The following is a 15,914-nucleotide window of genomic DNA, read 5'->3' on the forward strand; positions in this document are numbered from 1 at the left end:
CATTTAACTGTTAGTTTGTACGTTGAGCCTAAGGGGCCGGGCCCTCCCCTCACAAAGGCCTATTTCCGGGCCTGTCAGGCCTCAGACTCGCTTTCTCTCATTCTCTTGGCTTGTGTTGTTTGGCTCCGCTGATTAGCTCTGTTTTCAGGTCTCTGTTCTTGTTAGATTTTAAATTTGCAGACTTGTTGACTCGTGGTTCTTATTAATAAGCCATTTTCTTTCAACCACCTAATGATCCCAATCCAGGGATGAGGCTCAAATTCATTTTTCTTTGGGTTTACTTTTACTTTGTTTGTGGAAACAGAAATGTAATGAACAAAGACAAATATCACGTTTTAATGCCCACATGTTACCAAAGTTAACTGCCTGGCGGTCCTCTGTGTGGCACCACAACAAGAGTGATTTAGCAGAACCTGCCAAAGACCTCACGACTTCTGTCCACTGGAGGTGCTCAGCAGTGTAATGGAGGACATCACTATGCTTGTAATGTTTCACTTGGGTCTCAATGAAAGATTCTTTAGACATGGCTGACCCCTTGATCCAAGGCGACTTACAACAATCAGCTCTTTTTCCAGTTGAAGCACAGGGAGGTGAAATGACTTTCTTATGGGCACACAGTGGTGTCAGTAGTGGGATTTGAATCTGCAACCTCAGGGTTTGAAGTCCAAAGCCTTGGCAACTAAGCCACATTGCCAGACTAATTGACCTAACAAAACAGATGAGATCAAATAAAAATAACAATCAAAAACATTTTGGGTGGGTTACAAATAGTCCTGTTTTAAAAAACAGAGATTTTAATGAGACAGGGCCAGAAGAATAAGACGTGGTCAGAAGTTTGTACCCAGACCATAACCAGAAGGGCAAAGTGATGTGCCATCAGACCCTAAATGCTAACTAACAGTCAACATTCTCAATAACAAAGCTGAACCTCGAGAACCAGGAAACACAACCTAAAATTAGATTAGACGAGATGAGACGTACTTGAGGATGGCACGGTGGCTGCCTCACAGTTAGGAGACCCGGGTTCACTTCTTGGGTCCTCCCTGCATGGAGTTTGCATGTTCTCCCCGTATCTGCGTGGATTTCCTCCCACAGTCCAAACACATGCAGATTAGGTGCATTGGCCATCCTAAATTGTCCCGTGTGTGTGCCCTACGGTGGGCAGGCGCCCTGGCGCAGGGTTTGTTTCCTGCCTTGTGCCCTGTGTTGGCTGGGATTGGCTCCAGCAGACCCCTATGAGCCTGTAGTTAAGATTTATTGTGTTGGATACTGGATGGATGGATGGAGATGTACTTGATTAAATGTAAACTTTACAGGAGCTCAAGAGAAGAACAACAAATATTAAGTTTGTGACGTTCTTTTAAACCAAATCTCGGATGATTCCGGATCGCACATGGTGACCCGATGATGTCAGGGGTTGTCTACTCCTGTTGTTACCATAGCAACAGGAATGCTATAGATCTAAATGGGCATCACCCAAGACTAAACAAAATAATGGGGAAAAATGTAAAACTGTTCTAAACTTTTGAGATATAAAATTAAGTCCAAAACGAATCTGTTGAATTAAAAAACCCAGAAAGGACTCCATTCCTCATCCTAGAAAAGCACTGAAAGTCTAATAAAAATGAAAAGGAAAATGGCAATCACAACAGAAACCGATTAAGACTGCCGTGAGATAAAGGGGGTCTGGGCTACTGAGACCACAGAAGTGTGACCACATGAACGCTTCAGCACCACCACCATTAGAAAGGTCACAGGGACACGAGCGGGCAGATGAGCCCACCTGACACAAACGACCCCTCAAGTGACCCGCGCTGCTCTGTGCTTCTGCTCTGCAAACCCAGGAGTCTGTTGAGCGTAAAGGAAGTCACACGGGCGTCACTTTAAAACTTGGGAGACGCCGACAGCAGGCGTTGGTGCTTTAATATTTAATATTCCTTGTCTTTATACATCAGAACAGTCATAAATAAAATAAATCTTTCAGATCCATTTAAATACACATTAGTTTTATAGATTTGCAATGTTTAATGAACACAGATTTTTAAAAGTTTATGAGAACTCTTTTTGCACGTGGATGTAGGAAGCAAATTGAAGAAAATGTGTGAAGACATGCAGGGGTCGAATGTCCAGTAAATGTTGAATATGTGGGGCCGCTGGAGGACCATTAGAGTCCAGCAGTCTGGCCACACGGCCCTTTAATTAGAGGACTGATGGGAGAAGGATGACCTGCAGCCACATGATGGTCAGCTGAACGTGGTCCTGGAAGTGTTCTTGGGTCGTCCTGTAAAAGAATCTCTGATTGCACAGGTAGGCAAGCTTGGTGTTGTGGGTGTAGAAGGAGATCGAGGACTACGACAAAGAAAGAGTTAGACGGTGAGGTAGGATCAGGAAGGCCGTGGCTGGGGGTCTTACTTAAATCAGAGAGAGTCCAGATTTCCATTGTGCACAGCCCTTTGTCTTTCTACTCACCTTTTGCCAATGTGATCCTACCCAATCTGGGGAAATCTCTGGGGACTGGGCAGTTTGTAGGGCTTCGGGCAAATAGACATCGCCCCCTGTGGATCACCACAGAGACTCGTTTGATACCAGGCTGCCATCATGAACACTTCACAGACTTTTTGTCAGAGCCGTGATGTTAGTGGCCACTAATTGAGTCTGTTTATTGAAGTCAGCTGAGCTGAAGTTGGTGCCACGTGTCCTATTTAAGATTTCTGAAAGACACATTTGTATGGGCTGCTGGAAAACAGTCACTTCAGGATGACACGTAATGAGGTTGACCACAGACCCGTCTCATGTCACTCCTGACTTCCCTTGAGTAATTGAACCCATTGATTGTGTCCATTTGTTCATCCATCATTGCTGGGAGCAATTAATTCTAGTCAGGGTCACAGGGCTCCGGACTAACAATGAGTTCACGGCAGACCCTCATGAACACAGGGGGAAATCTGGGCACTTCAATCAAGTTAACAGCATGTTTGAGAATCGGGGAAAGAAACAAAAACCTTCCAGAGGAAGCATCCCGCAGGAAAGAATTTGAACGTCAGAGTCAGAGCCACCACGGAGGAATTAGGAGAAAGCCGGACAACAGAACCACTGGGAGGAGATTCCAGCATTCTTTTAGTGGGAAATCGGTGGGCCTGATGGGGAATCTTTTTAAGGGGACACCATGGAATGGAGTTGGGGTCAACAAACGTTTAACCTCTTTATTAACACCGGGGACATTCATTTAGTTCCCTGGTCTCAAAGTCTCCTCTTTGTTTGGGACCTGTGAGTGACAAAGGCACAGTAGCAAGAAACCATCAATGTTCTTAGTTCAGCTCTTTAATTCTTTGCTTTTTTTCTGCCACGTGGCACTGAATAACCCCAACTGCCTTTTCTCATCTGATTTATTTTACAGTACGTAACGTAAACCCTCGGTGGTTTGTGCAGATATCACAAGTAAGTATTTAAGTATTTATTCTTCTTTACTCAGCAATTTATGGATGCGATTCATTTATCAATGGGCTGTGCTCTATATAACAATAAACTGAATTCAAGGAAGTAAAAAACAAAAACAATGTCTAAGCACTAAAGTCCCTGCAGTCAGCACTCTAAAATATTGAAACAACAAGGGCAGTATATATGGGAAATTATTACTTTTACACAAAAGCTCCATTTGTTCTTAACGCATTAAGTGCAATAATGGGGGCCTCAGGCACTGAACATGATGCACAGCCGATGGGACGCCAGTTTATCACAAATGCCACATTTACGTATTTCTACCTGGGACACTCTGATGAATAGCGAAGAGTGGCGCAGCCGAGTTTCATTTTCAGTACGGTTTTATGAAGTCGATGCTAAATTTGTGAATTCGCAACCTTAAATTTCTCCAAAATTAGCTTTTGTGGTGGTGGAAAACAATGAATATCCCTCATGAAAGCTTCATTGACACTGCATAATGCAGAAAAGCTAAACCCAGTTTAAGGGTTTCGTTCACATGACTGTGGTGTTTCTAAAAAATGTGGCATGTGGCGTGTTTTGTACACAAAGACGCACCAAAACTTAACATGTTGCTATGCTGACTCACGCGACACAGTAAAAATTAAATGAAAATGATCAGGAGAATTGAAAGACAAAAAACTGGCCAAGGGTCAAAGCCTGGAGACAAGGAGATCTGTCGTTAGCGTAATCGAAAAATTCAGAGTCAAATATAATGGGATTCGAAAAACGAGAAAGGACTAAATAAAGGTAATCGGATACGCCAGAAACCTCTGGGCTGATCTTTGTATCATCACAAATGAACGCAACCCAGGGAGTTCTGGGAAAGATTCTCCAGGAAATGGCAGAAACGGTGCCTAAATGGGAAACGAAACAGCTTTGTGGTAGAAGGTGATTAAATAATGAACTTATTCAGAATAGACTGTAGACAGAACGAAACCCCCAAATTGGAATTCCCTGAGTCTCTAAATCGTGTAATCCGGACGTGCAGTACATTGAAGGACCGCACAGGAATTTACAAAAAAAGCGTATGAGAGTTGGAGATCCTAACAGCTACTGTGTTTACACAGGAGGTCCGTCACCCTAACCCTAACCTAACTGCCCTTACCTGTTCCTTGATGGTCATAAAAACTAAACGATACAAACAGCTCCTCCACATCAAAAGCAGCCCGTCGGATCAGGATGCCTCCCTGGGGACGTATCTCGGGCATGTCCAACATGGAGGAGACCTTGGGGCAGACCCTGGACTTGCCGGAGAGATTATGTCACTCAGCTGGCCTGGGAATGCCATGGTGTCTCACTGGAGTGGTGTTCAGGGAAGAAATGGATGTCTGGGCCTCGTTTCTCAGACTGCTGCCCTTGTGGCCTGGACGCGGATAAGAAGTGGAAAATGAATGGCTGAGTTCTACAAACAAAACGTATTTTGCACTCAGGAGACCATAGGTATACAGCAGTTGCTTGTAATGTGAGTAGAATGAGATGCATGTCGGCTTTTCGTTACGCTGCTAAGTTACGGCAAACGTTATTCCAGGACGGGAAGATGGACATTTTGAGGTAAGGAAGACAAAAGGTTTCAAGGTTAGGTGGGTCCACTCAGTGATCGTGCTGCTGGAGACACATCTCGATGTACACATTCACTGTACTCTGAACATGGGACAGCCCCGACCCTATGAGACAGGGGTCTTCAGTCACAGTCCTGGGGGGCCCCAGTAGCCTAATTAGAAATCAATTATTTGCTGCTGAAACAATACGTTTCTTTTGGGCTTAAAGTCAGTTCACTCACTTGTTACGATTAACTACCCTTAACTGCCTGTCTTAGTGTTAAGTGGCGGGTCGTTGGGCTTTATTTGTTTTGTCCTTCCCAGTTAATAATGAAACGCAAATAACAAAGACGTCAACACCTCTCCTGCTAACTTGGTTCCATTTACAACAGTCAATGTGCATCATAAAGTGCAGTTCCTGTGTTACTGAAATGTTTAGAAATACATGAGAGAGAAAATGGAGGACAGTGAAGTGCAAATCTGTTCCGGTCCACAGGACATGAGGATAAGGTTCTCAGAAAAGGAAAATCTACAAAGTAATTAAAATGTGTCTTGGATGAATGAAAGTCCTAACAAGTTAAATATCAAGTCTCATTATCAGCAAGGACTGCCTTCTAATTAGGAAGCCGGTGGCAACAAAAGGCCGTCTTACTCACACATAGGAGTCAGGTGCCCACTGTAGGGGGCGTACAGGAGTCCAGCGCGGGCCTGGCCTTCGCTTTTCTCGCAGAACATTCTGTCCCATCCTTCAGTCATTCTTCACATAATGGGTATGAGATAAGGCGGTGGACACCAAATCATTTCTGATTAGCATCACAAACAGAGCCTCTCAGATGGCACATTATTTCATTAGACACAAATGGAAATGCGATTATTCTGTTCGGTCACGTCCTGTTATGCATGTTTATGAAATTACATTGCATTTGACGTTCTGAAAGGGCAATCAAGTCTGGACGAAAATGAAAGATTTTGTGATCTCACGTTTTAAATGTTACTAATGTTGATGAGCTTCAATAACATACACCACTGGGGGCCCAGTGAAGACCCCTGAATTGTGGAACCGGACACCCGTCTGACTGAACACATCAACAAGGAAAATGAAATTATCAAAGGCCGCCGAGGGGTGCAAAACAACGCTAATGATCCCTTCGATGGGACCTGGGGGTGTGGGATACCCCAAACAGGTCAGTTTCCTAAACGGCTTGATCTGCTTTTCCTATGTGCTTACAACACAAAGATGGCCACTCATGACCCAACAATGGCGACCTGCAACCCAGGTGGTTAGGAAAGCCTGCCCCAGGGGGCGCTCGGTCCCAGTCTCTAATATAGGGGACCATGCTGTCCCAGACGCTGCATAGACTTGGTGTTTAAACGGTGGTCTTGGATCTGGTAGAACTAAACATTGTGTCAGGACAGGTGTCTCAACATGGTGGTGGTACCAGTGCTGGTGCTGTACACCAGTGAGCCACCGTGAGACTCCAGAACCTCTCCGAATGGCCATTCTATAGCTTTTGCTGTTGACTGGACAGCATTTGGTCAGAAGAAATTCTCATTTCCTTTCAAGCGACCCTCGTGGCACAAACTCAGTCATGTCGCCCTCAGATCAAAGAGATGAACGTCGCTCAATTTTCAATCCATTATGAAAAAAATAAATAAACACAGCTTTCTGGTGAAGCACTCAAGCCTTTCTGAATGAATGGATGATGTTGGCTCCCTCCTGTCCAAGGGGTGTTTCATTTTTAAATCCAATATCCGAAGTGACGCCGGCCGGTGCTTGTGTGCTCAGATGGTTTCTTTGTGTTAAGCGTAATTGGATGGCTGTCTCTCCACTCCGACACCCGCTTTATCATTTTCACTTGGTGTGCTTGGGTCACATCCAGAAGTCTATGTTGCTCCATACAGTGTGACCCAAAATCCTTTATGCCTTGAAATGGAGTGAGGAACAATCGAGCCGACCAGACCTCCTGTAATCGCCAACGTGATATTGAAAAGTACAAAGAGTTCAGAAGGAGCACATGAAAGGTGCGCGGCAACCAAACGAGCGCAGGACTGTCGACTGTCGTGGGATTCAAACTGTCTTAACTCAAACAGAGCAAAGATGATTTGATGGGGCGAGTGGTGGAAATGGCGGTGCCTACAGAGTCAGCGGGAGTTGGCACACCAGGGTGGCCACAGCCAAACTCAATGTCACGAAAACCGAGGAAAGATGAAGATTTGTGGCAAACCTAAAAGCAAAGGTGAAGAGACGACCCTTCAATTTACAAGAATGGAGATCCGGCTGTCACGGTGTATGTACGGGTCTGCTACCCGAGGAACGATTTCTGCACAGTGTGTGATTGCTCTGCATTTCTGGTGACGTGTTAGAATTTGTGGCTGATTTTTGCAAATCTGTAACCCGTTTCATTTTTACGTGTGCTGTTTATTTCTCATCATGGTCACATGGACGTTATCTGCCCCCATTTCACTCTCATTTTTCTCGTCATAGCACTGTCAAATTATTGTCTTATGTATTTGTGTGTTTTTTACACTCTATCATATTCACCACTGCTCGATATAAAATGTTGAATTTAAATTTTGTTACATGTATGGAGGCAACACCAAGAGAACTTCCAGACAATTGTAGGTGAGTGTCTGAATCTTTAAATTCAAGCCATGTAAAGGGAAGGCAAAGACGCTCGGGTCCACTGGCAGCAAGAATTAGTTGGGATCAAAATCTGCAGCCACGGCGGGTTTTATCGTCAATGGTGCTGCTAGCCCAATGGTTTATCACAGCGTTTCTCAACCTTTAAGTATTTTCAACCCGAGTTTTCATAACAGTTTTAATTGCGCTCCCCCTTACATTTGTTTGAAATGTAGATGCATATTTTATTATACCTACTTAACTTTTATCAACATTTATCTAGCTCTATATTTATTTTTCTAGTATCAGAATGAAGTTAATTTATTTTGGTTTCAACAGATGTTTTTTCATATTTTTGATTCTTGTTTCCTTTTTTTCACATCTTCGCGCCCCCCCTTTTTGTTACTTGCCCCTAGGGGCTTCCACTGGTTGAAACCCACTGGTTTATCAATCACAGCGTCCCTCCTAATGCAAGGCTAATACTGCAAACCGTCTCCTTCCTCAGCCGCCCTCCAATGTCGCTGCCGCCGCTCCACTCTTCCATGGCTTTTCTGCGCTGCTCCACTGAGATGCTCTGCCGTCTTCATTGCCTGCACATTCACCCCACCTCACTGCCCTCACTTCACCTGACTGTGTCAGCCAAATCCAGCCAGGATCCTTCCCAAGACTGCTGGCAGCCGCTCACTCAGGCCTGGTGATTTTAGCAGAGGAGCAAGTCCTGTTGGCGTCTCTCCTAAAGGGCTTGATCGTCTGTCTCACATTCACACGCGTCCGGTGCATGGCTTCTCAGGGTGGCCCCGCCCCCTCCAATTGCCTCTCTGTGTCTCTCACAGACTCCGCCCCTCTACCGGCCTCTCACTCGCTCTCTCAAACAGGCTCCACCCCCTTTGACAGCATATCTCTCTCTATCTCCCTCTCACAAGCTCCACCCCCTCTGACAGTCTCACTCTCTCTCTCTCTCACAGACTCTGACCCTCTAACAGCCTCTCTCTCTCTCTTGGGCTCCACTCCTTTTAAACAGCCTCTTGCTCCCTCTCACCAAGTTCAAACTCCTCTATCAACATCTCTCTGTCATCCTGGCTATGCTCCCTTTGTCAGCATCTCTCTCACTCTCTCTCTCTCTCTTCACTCACTCAAACAGGCTCCACCCCCTTTGACAGCATATCTCTCTCTCTCTCTCTCACTCACTCAAACAGGCTCCACCCCTTTGTCAGCATCTCTCTCTCTCTCTCTCTCACTCACTCAAACAGGCTCCACCCCTTTGTCAGCATCTCTCTCTCTCTCTCTCTCTCTCTCTCTATCTCCCTCTCACAAGCTCCACCCCCTCCGACAGTCTCCCTCTCTCTCTCTTTCACAGGCTCCGCCTCTGCTGACAGCCTCTCTCTCTTCCAGGTCTGAGTGGCCCCAACAGACTTTTCATGCCACAAATGCCACTTTAAACTTTGTTCGCTTATGGCAGGACGAGTCATCATTCACCTGCTCTGCCGGCTGTAATCTGTAGAGATGGATTTTCTAACAAATGTGTCATGTTTATTTTTTTTCCGGAGAGAAGGATGCTAGCCATTCATGCAGTCAGTGCCATCCCTCTCCACAGCTATTTGTTGCTTTGCGCAGCCGCTAGCGAGAAGTGAGAAAGGAGCCATCTGTGCAGCCATTTTGGCTTTACACCGCACCTGTAGGACTTCTGACAGTTGTGCACTTTGGGCAGATTCAGTGGGGAAGTCGACGCTAGGCCTGCGTCTCGGGTGCAGATGGCAGATACCTTGGGCTGCATGTGTGCAAGTCCTGGCATATTGAATGGGGTCCCACTTTAGACCCCCAACCCCTCACAATCTCTCTTGTAATGTTTGCCTTACTATATCTATCTGTTGTTATCTATACTTTTTACTTATTGATATATTTTTGGAGTATTGTTTTTTGTCATTTGTTCTGAGAAGACATGAGAGTATGAGCTTCATTGTAATAAATAAACAACAATAGTGCTGACATCACGTAATTATACTCACTGATCAGGAGATTGGCTGGGAATGGTGATGCACATGGAAGTATTAAGTAAGAATTCCACTGCACTCAGAACACGAGACAATAAGTGACAGCAACACAAAACACCTTACAACGCTTTAGAAACGGCAGACGTGACTCACCGATGGAGTAGCCCTTTAGCCACTAGGGGGCAGACTGCTTATTAGTGAACACCATCTCTTATTACACAATTCACCCCAATATAACGATAAGTGTCTGTGTGTCCGTCATGTTGCTGTGTCTCTGTCATTCCACTAGATGGCACTTCACAAACATCTGTAGGAATGAAATGCATTGCATTTGTCATTTCAACAGATGGTGCATCATAAAAAAAATATTATATCATGCCTATCACTGTAAGAAGTGACTCTGGAATGGGACATTGGCCCATCATGGAGACAGACTGATCATCAGCGATTCATGTAAAGGTCTTTTGGGATTGAGAGACACAGACACAGGGAGAGCATGCGATTCAAGGCTGGGGTTCAAGACTCGTGAGGCTGCAGCACTTCATCTCTTGGTGGTAGCCCAACAGTCAGAAGCTTCTGAAACACTTTCAGGTGGTGACGCCCTTTTCAATATGCAGCAGCATCGAAATATTACAGACACGTGGCGGGTGTCTCTACACTTCCACAGGGTGTGCCCTGTTTGGTGAAGGTCATGTATGGGGTCACCAGAGGGCGCTGAACCCGTGTCTTGTGATTCAATGTGGCACCTGATCTGGAGGACACAGCATAATGCACAGCAGGAGTGTGAATATGACCTCTGTGACTCCATGTCATGGCCTTCTGTGGAAAAGCACACAGCATAGCGCCTGAGTCAGCCAGTCTATAATTTGGATTTCGTTAGACACTAATAGCAGCTTCTGAAATTTGTTTTAAATGAAATAATTCTCAGCATCTGTAAAGCCTTTAAAAAAAAAAAAAAAAAAAAAAAACAAGCATCGGAGATTCCACTGTGAAGACAATGAATGCACTGTGCTGCGAAAGTCTAAGGAGCTTCTGCACTTTTAAAATGCCACCTAAGCCTTTCATATCTATCTATCTATCTATTATATAGTGCCTTTCACATCTATCTATCTATCTATCTATGTAATCCAGCCAACTATGCTATCCAACTATCTATCTATCTATCTATCTATCTATCTATCTATCTATCTATCTATCTATCTATCTATCTATCTATCTATCTATCTATCTATCTATCATACAGTGCCTTTCACATCTATCTATCTATCGTGCCTTTCTTTCTTTCTTTCTTTCTTTCTTTCTTTCTTTCTTTCTTTCTGAGTATTTTATAGCGCCCTCTCTCTCTCTCTCTCTCTCACTTCCCAGCCTAGCGGTTATAAAGCAGATGAAGTTTTTTTCCCCGGCTTTCGCATAAAGAGGCGTGTCGCTCAGCCAGTAGTTTCTTTTCTCCGAGACGCCGATTCAACCGAAGCCCGCACGCCGCTCCGATCGAGACGAGCCGTGTTGCTGTACGGGCTGCTGGCGTGTCTACCCACCCACCCCCTTCTGCCACCCCCCCTTCCGCAGCCCACCCCCCTACGGCTCCCTCATTATCGCCGAGTCTGAGCTCCGCGAGGCGCGCCGTCAGGACCACTTGAATGAACGGCCGACTCCCGGCGCACGCACACGGACGGACGGAGGGATGGAGCCGAGCGGCAGAGGCGCCGAGGCGCGCTGAGCACCATGCGGGAGCGGCGGCAGATGCCTGTCTGCTTGTTCCGGTCGTAACATTTGCACGGCAGATGCAGCTCGACACGCACGAAGGATTGGTGCGAGAGAAGTAAGTGCTGTTTGCGGCTTTTTTTTTTTTTTCTTGCGCGGTTCTGGCCGCACGTTAAGACAGAAGGTGGATGCGGTGCTCTGAGGAGATCGCGAATCTCAGGTGCTGTTCACGCCGCGAATTCGACACAATGGAAAGCGGTTGTGTTTTCATACATTACGGTGTTCGTTTTCATGATTTATCGGTGTATCTATCAATCAGCGCCATGCAGTCCGTATCGCCGCCCTTGCAGCACTTGTTACATAAAGCTTTCGCTCTCCTCGTGCATTTTGTTTGTTTTTGTTTTTTTTTCTTTCAGATTGGGCTAGAAATGTGCATTGCCGACCAAAACGAAATTATTTGAAATGATGACCCTCGGGTTAGTGCGCTGGATGGACGGACGGACGGAGGGAGGGATGGAGTGAGGGACGGATGATCCCGATCCACAGCTAAGGATAATTAAATGCTGGAGAAGTAACGTCTTGGCCGTGATCTTTTCACGAAGTTCTTTTCGTTTTCTAATACTGTAGTGATGGAGCAGAACGGGCGCAGTCAGAACACCGCGTCCCGTTAACTTTCAAAGAAGCTGCGCCGAATGATCAGGACGGCGCAAAGGTGGAGCCCACCAAGCTGTGTTGACAGTAGCATCAATCGATTCATCCACGTTCACAAGCGCAGGGTCGCGGCCAGCTGGTGCCCACCCTGGTAAGCATAAGGCTCAAGACAAGAAGATCGCAGCATCGTAAAAAATAAAAACGAGATTAGGAGCAGCGATTGGAACGCTTATATAATGGAAGAACTGCACACTCGCTCATTATAAATTGTTTGCATGCAGCACACCTGTGAGGACCCCCGAGCAAGGAGCGACAGTCTGCAGGCAGATTGTGTTTTTGTCGTAAGTCATAATTAAAGGATACACTGGTTAAATCTGTAAGAATCGGTGAAATGCGGTTAGGATGTGCCACGCGCGTTCGCAAATCCAGTTAATCAGATGCAGGGGCGAGCGTGCCGGTGAGCTGCGGGATGGCCGTGTCTGGATTGACGGATTTATTTAAAGACTGGCAGCAGTCTTATCACGTTATTTGATTTTGATACGTTAGTATAAAGCGGCTTTGGAAAATAAACGAACGAATGCATTGAAATGAACGAGTAGTGATGGCGTCCAGTCTTGGGTCTGTTCCCGCTTAGTTGGGGTGGCCCCGCGACATTGTCGAAGCAGGCGGACCAGTTCATGGTTTCTTTAAAGCTTCTCTTTGTTATTATTTTTTGTGTGTTTAACGCGATGAACAACTCGTTCAAACGCTCGTTCGTTTACAGTGCGCCTCTCACCGTCCCGAGGCGCAGCACTGAAGTTCACCCACCGTTGTCCCGATTTGCTTACCTTTTTCGACTCATCATCTTCTTCTTCTCCTCCTCCTCCCTCTTGTCTTTTCCCAGTGGCAACACCGGATCTTCTGGATCCAAAGACAGCAACTCAGAACTGTAAGCCGCGCCTTTCGTTCTCCACCAAGCCCATCGTTTTAAATTCAGGGGACGACAGCGACACGGTCACGACAGTCATGAAGTGGAAGACGGTCTCTGCCATTTTTCTCCTGGTGGTTTTGTACCTGATCATCGGTGCTACGGTATTCAAAGCCCTGGAGCAGCCCTACGAGAGCTCCTTGAAATACGCAATACTGACGGAGAAGCTCAACTTCTTGTCCAAGAACTCGTGCGTCAACTCCACGGAGCTGGAGAACCTCGTCAAGGTAAAAAAAAAATTAAAATAAAATCAAACAAAAAACCGCCGCTGCTTCTGTCCGAGCGCGCTGCACTGCCGCTTTACTTGGATTGAAAACCCGAAGGACCCGGAGGTGGAGGCCAGCCGGGGTGAGGGGGCGCCCGGGGTGCGCGTGCCAGTGGCTGCAGCCGCGCCTTTCCACTCGGCCACGGGACCTCCTCGTGCCCGCGCGGCGCTGGATCTCCCTCCCGTGACACAGGCACGCGCGTGGCCGCTAGCTGGACGCTTGAGTTGCGGTTGTGCCCTTTAAATGGCGGCGCTTGGCTCCAGCGCTGCACACCACGCCGTCCGGACAGGCTGCAGTGATGGCAGTCGAATCAAAATGATTAAGTGACAGCAGCAAGCATTAAATAAATGGTGCATTGTCAAGCCTTACAGTTCATTTTAATTCGAAATGAAATTCAACATCAAGCACTGAATTGCAGATGAAGGCCGAAACGCGCTGATTGCACCGCTAACCTTATTCTCTGTTGCTGGGCTGAACAGGCGAGAAAGTGGAAAAGTAAAAAGTTGATCCAAACTTTTTTATCCTTAGAGTTTAGGACACACGCGTTGTTGGACGGGTGGCATGGTGGCGCAGTGGTATGGTCACTGCCTCGCAGTAAAGAGACCAGGGGGTCCCAGACATGGCAGGTCCTTTCTGAGTGGAGTTTGCATGTTCTCCCTTTGTCAGCGTCTGGGGCTCCAAAGACTTGCAGGTTAGGTGGACTGGTGACTATAAACTGACCCTGCTTGTGTGCGTGCGTGTGTGCCTTGTGCTGGACTGGCACCCTGGCATCCTGTCTGGGGTTTCTTCCTGCCTTGCACCGGTGTAAAAAACGCCTGACTGCCCTAACTTAAAATTATCAAGCAACTCATTTCATCACTCTTTTTAAGTCAGCACAACGTTTTAGCAATTTGTTCTCTTTAAATAAAAAAAAATAATAATAATAATTCACCCAACTTGTGTTAAGGCCAGAGTTATTTGCATTACTTAAAAACTTTACTTGTGTCAACTCATATTTTTACATAAGTGGAAATAAAAAAAAAAACAAAACAAAACAAGTTGGGCATCCCAGCTTAAAAAGAGTGATGTCATTTAAAATAAATGAAACGGCTGCATTTGTTTAGCAAAACTGTTTATTACTGTGTCAGCAGACACCAAGATTGTTCAGCAAGTCACTCGTATTGAACAACGTTCAGCAGGAGCAAATGAAATAACAGAGGCGCCCGATAAGCAATTTAAACACAATAAAACAAACTAAAACATTTTCCATACAACAGGTAGTTAAACACTAAGACAATATTTCTGTACCAGAGAAGAGATTGTTTTACTCCAATCTTTCAAGATCTAAACAAATAAAAGCTACAAGATTTGAAACATCTCAAATTAAATAAAGATATTGAAAAACTTTAAATATTTACAAACTGAAAACCCCCAAACTAATAAAGGTTTGCACATCGTTCATCCTCAGTCTCAGATTCTACTGATATCTAATTTCTCACCTTGCAAGATGAATAACAACATCATTGATACACCAGGCTGAAGCTTTAGAACTTGCAGCAACTTCTTTTTTAAGGACAGGGTGCGAGCCGAACATTACTCTCCAAGATTAAGAGAGACCTCCTGAAGGGTCTCAAATGTGGACTTCCATTCTTTAGGATGCTCCAAATTTAAGGCATAAATCAACCCAAACGGTACACAAAAAGCAGTGGGATAATCCGGCAGTCCTTCAACCACAACTGCCATGCCATCCAGTGTCCTGGAATCTTTTACATCTCGGACCATTTCAATCATCATGATTTTCACACCTTGAGTGTCCAGTTCCTTTGACTCAGTTACCTTAAAAACATATAAAAACAAATGTTGTAATACACCACAGTGAGTGACAGTTGTTAGTTTTATGATGATTGGGGGGGGGAACTTACCAAACAAGACTTCAATAGCGGCCTGCGCTCTCTCAGGTAACGTGGAGGATCTACGGTGCTCAGTTATGTCTGCAGTCTGGGAAGATGAAAGATGTATCCATCCATCCATTATCCAACCCGCTACATCCTAACAAAAGGGTCACGGGGGTCTGCTGGAGCCAATCCCAGATAACACAGGGCACAAGGCAGGAAACAAACCCCGGGCAGGGCGCCAGCCCACCGCAGCCTTCAACAACAATACTTGTTAAAATGTTACTGCTACCTGCCTCTGTGGTATCTTCACCATCATCAGAGTCCTCTAGTGTAGGGCCAGCTTCATCCTCTACAAGCACCACAGACGTTCTAAAATCCTTCGACAAATGATTTTTGTGTTTTCTATTAATGTGCACTCGGAATGTGGAAAGAATGTTGGTTTTAAAAGTACAATTAGAATAGCTAGACAGATAGATAGATGTGAAAGGCAGTATATAGTGGATAGATAGCGTAGTTGGCAGGATTAGATAGATAGATAGATAGATAGATGTGAAAGGCACTATATAATAGATAGATAGATGTGAAAGGCACTATATAATAGATAGATAGATAGCGTAGTTGGCAGGATTAGATAGATAGATAGATAGATAGATAGATAGATAGTGCCTTTCATAGATAGATATGCCTTTCTCTATCTATCTATCTATCTATCTATCTATCTATCTAATCCTGCCAACTCGCTATCTATCTATCTATAGCATAGTGCCTTTAGATCTATCTATCTATCTATGTAATAGATAGATAGGCATATAAAATAGTAGATAGA

General features: G+C 45.3%; 1 protein-coding gene across 1 annotated transcript in view; it reads left to right on the top strand.

Annotated features, from left to right (window-relative positions):
* The first annotated feature begins 11,050 nt into the window (after positions 1–11,050).
* Positions 11,051–15,914, top strand: part of kcnk2a (potassium channel, subfamily K, member 2a) — a 42,417-nt gene continuing 37,553 nt past the window's right edge. Inside the window, exons 1-2 of the mRNA XM_039738318.1 lie at positions 11,051–11,448; positions 12,865–13,175. Of these exons, the coding sequence (XP_039594252.1) occupies position 11,448; positions 12,865–13,175 (312 nt within the window). The 5' untranslated portion in view covers positions 11,051–11,447. The remainder of the gene's footprint in view (positions 11,449–12,864; positions 13,176–15,914) is intronic.

Source organism: Polypterus senegalus, chromosome 16 (genome assembly GCF_016835505.1).
Source record: "Polypterus senegalus isolate Bchr_013 chromosome 16, ASM1683550v1, whole genome shotgun sequence".
NCBI lineage: Eukaryota > Metazoa > Chordata > Cladistia > Polypteriformes > Polypteridae > Polypterus > Polypterus senegalus.